The sequence below is a fragment of the Fulmarus glacialis genome, unplaced genomic scaffold (assembly GCF_000690835.1).
Source record: "Fulmarus glacialis isolate BGI_N327 unplaced genomic scaffold, ASM69083v1 scaffold18956, whole genome shotgun sequence".
NCBI lineage: Eukaryota > Metazoa > Chordata > Aves > Procellariiformes > Procellariidae > Fulmarus > Fulmarus glacialis.
In genome coordinates this window covers 2,646-2,942 of record NW_009216436.1, presented here as the reverse complement: position 1 = coordinate 2,942, position 297 = coordinate 2,646, and the positions used below count along the sequence as shown (strand labels likewise).

Below are 297 nucleotides of genomic sequence, written 5' to 3'. Positions count from 1 at the left end.
AGAGGCTGGAAGTGTCTTCAGCGGAAGGTGGATGCCTGCCAGGAGCGCGACTCAGCATGGGCGCTTTCCTACCTCCCGCGCTGTCCCACAAGGCAGCTCAGCGACCTGCGACCTGCCTGCGACCTCGGGTGCAGCTGCCTGCGGCAACTGCCCGCTCTGCCCTTGCGCGAGGAGGTGCTTCACCCCAGAGGAGACCTGCTGAGCACTCAGCAGGTATTATCAGTCCGTCTACTGACTGGGCAGCCTCTCCAGGAGCAGCAGCCCCCTGCATTTCCCCCCGACTCTTCACCACCAATC

The 297-nt window shown here is 64.0% G+C and overlaps 1 protein-coding gene across 1 annotated transcript in view; it reads right to left on the bottom strand.

The window, feature by feature from the left end:
- The window catches only part of LOC104077898 (creatine kinase U-type, mitochondrial), a gene marked incomplete at both ends in the record, with an annotated part of 6,118 nt that extends 5,941 nt beyond the window's left edge, over positions 1–177 (bottom strand). The window contains one exon of the mRNA XM_009579311.1: positions 121–177. Within this exon, the coding sequence (XP_009577606.1) occupies positions 121–177 (57 nt within the window). The remainder of the gene's footprint in view (positions 1–120) is intronic.
- Between the last annotated feature and the right edge of the window lie 120 nt (positions 178–297).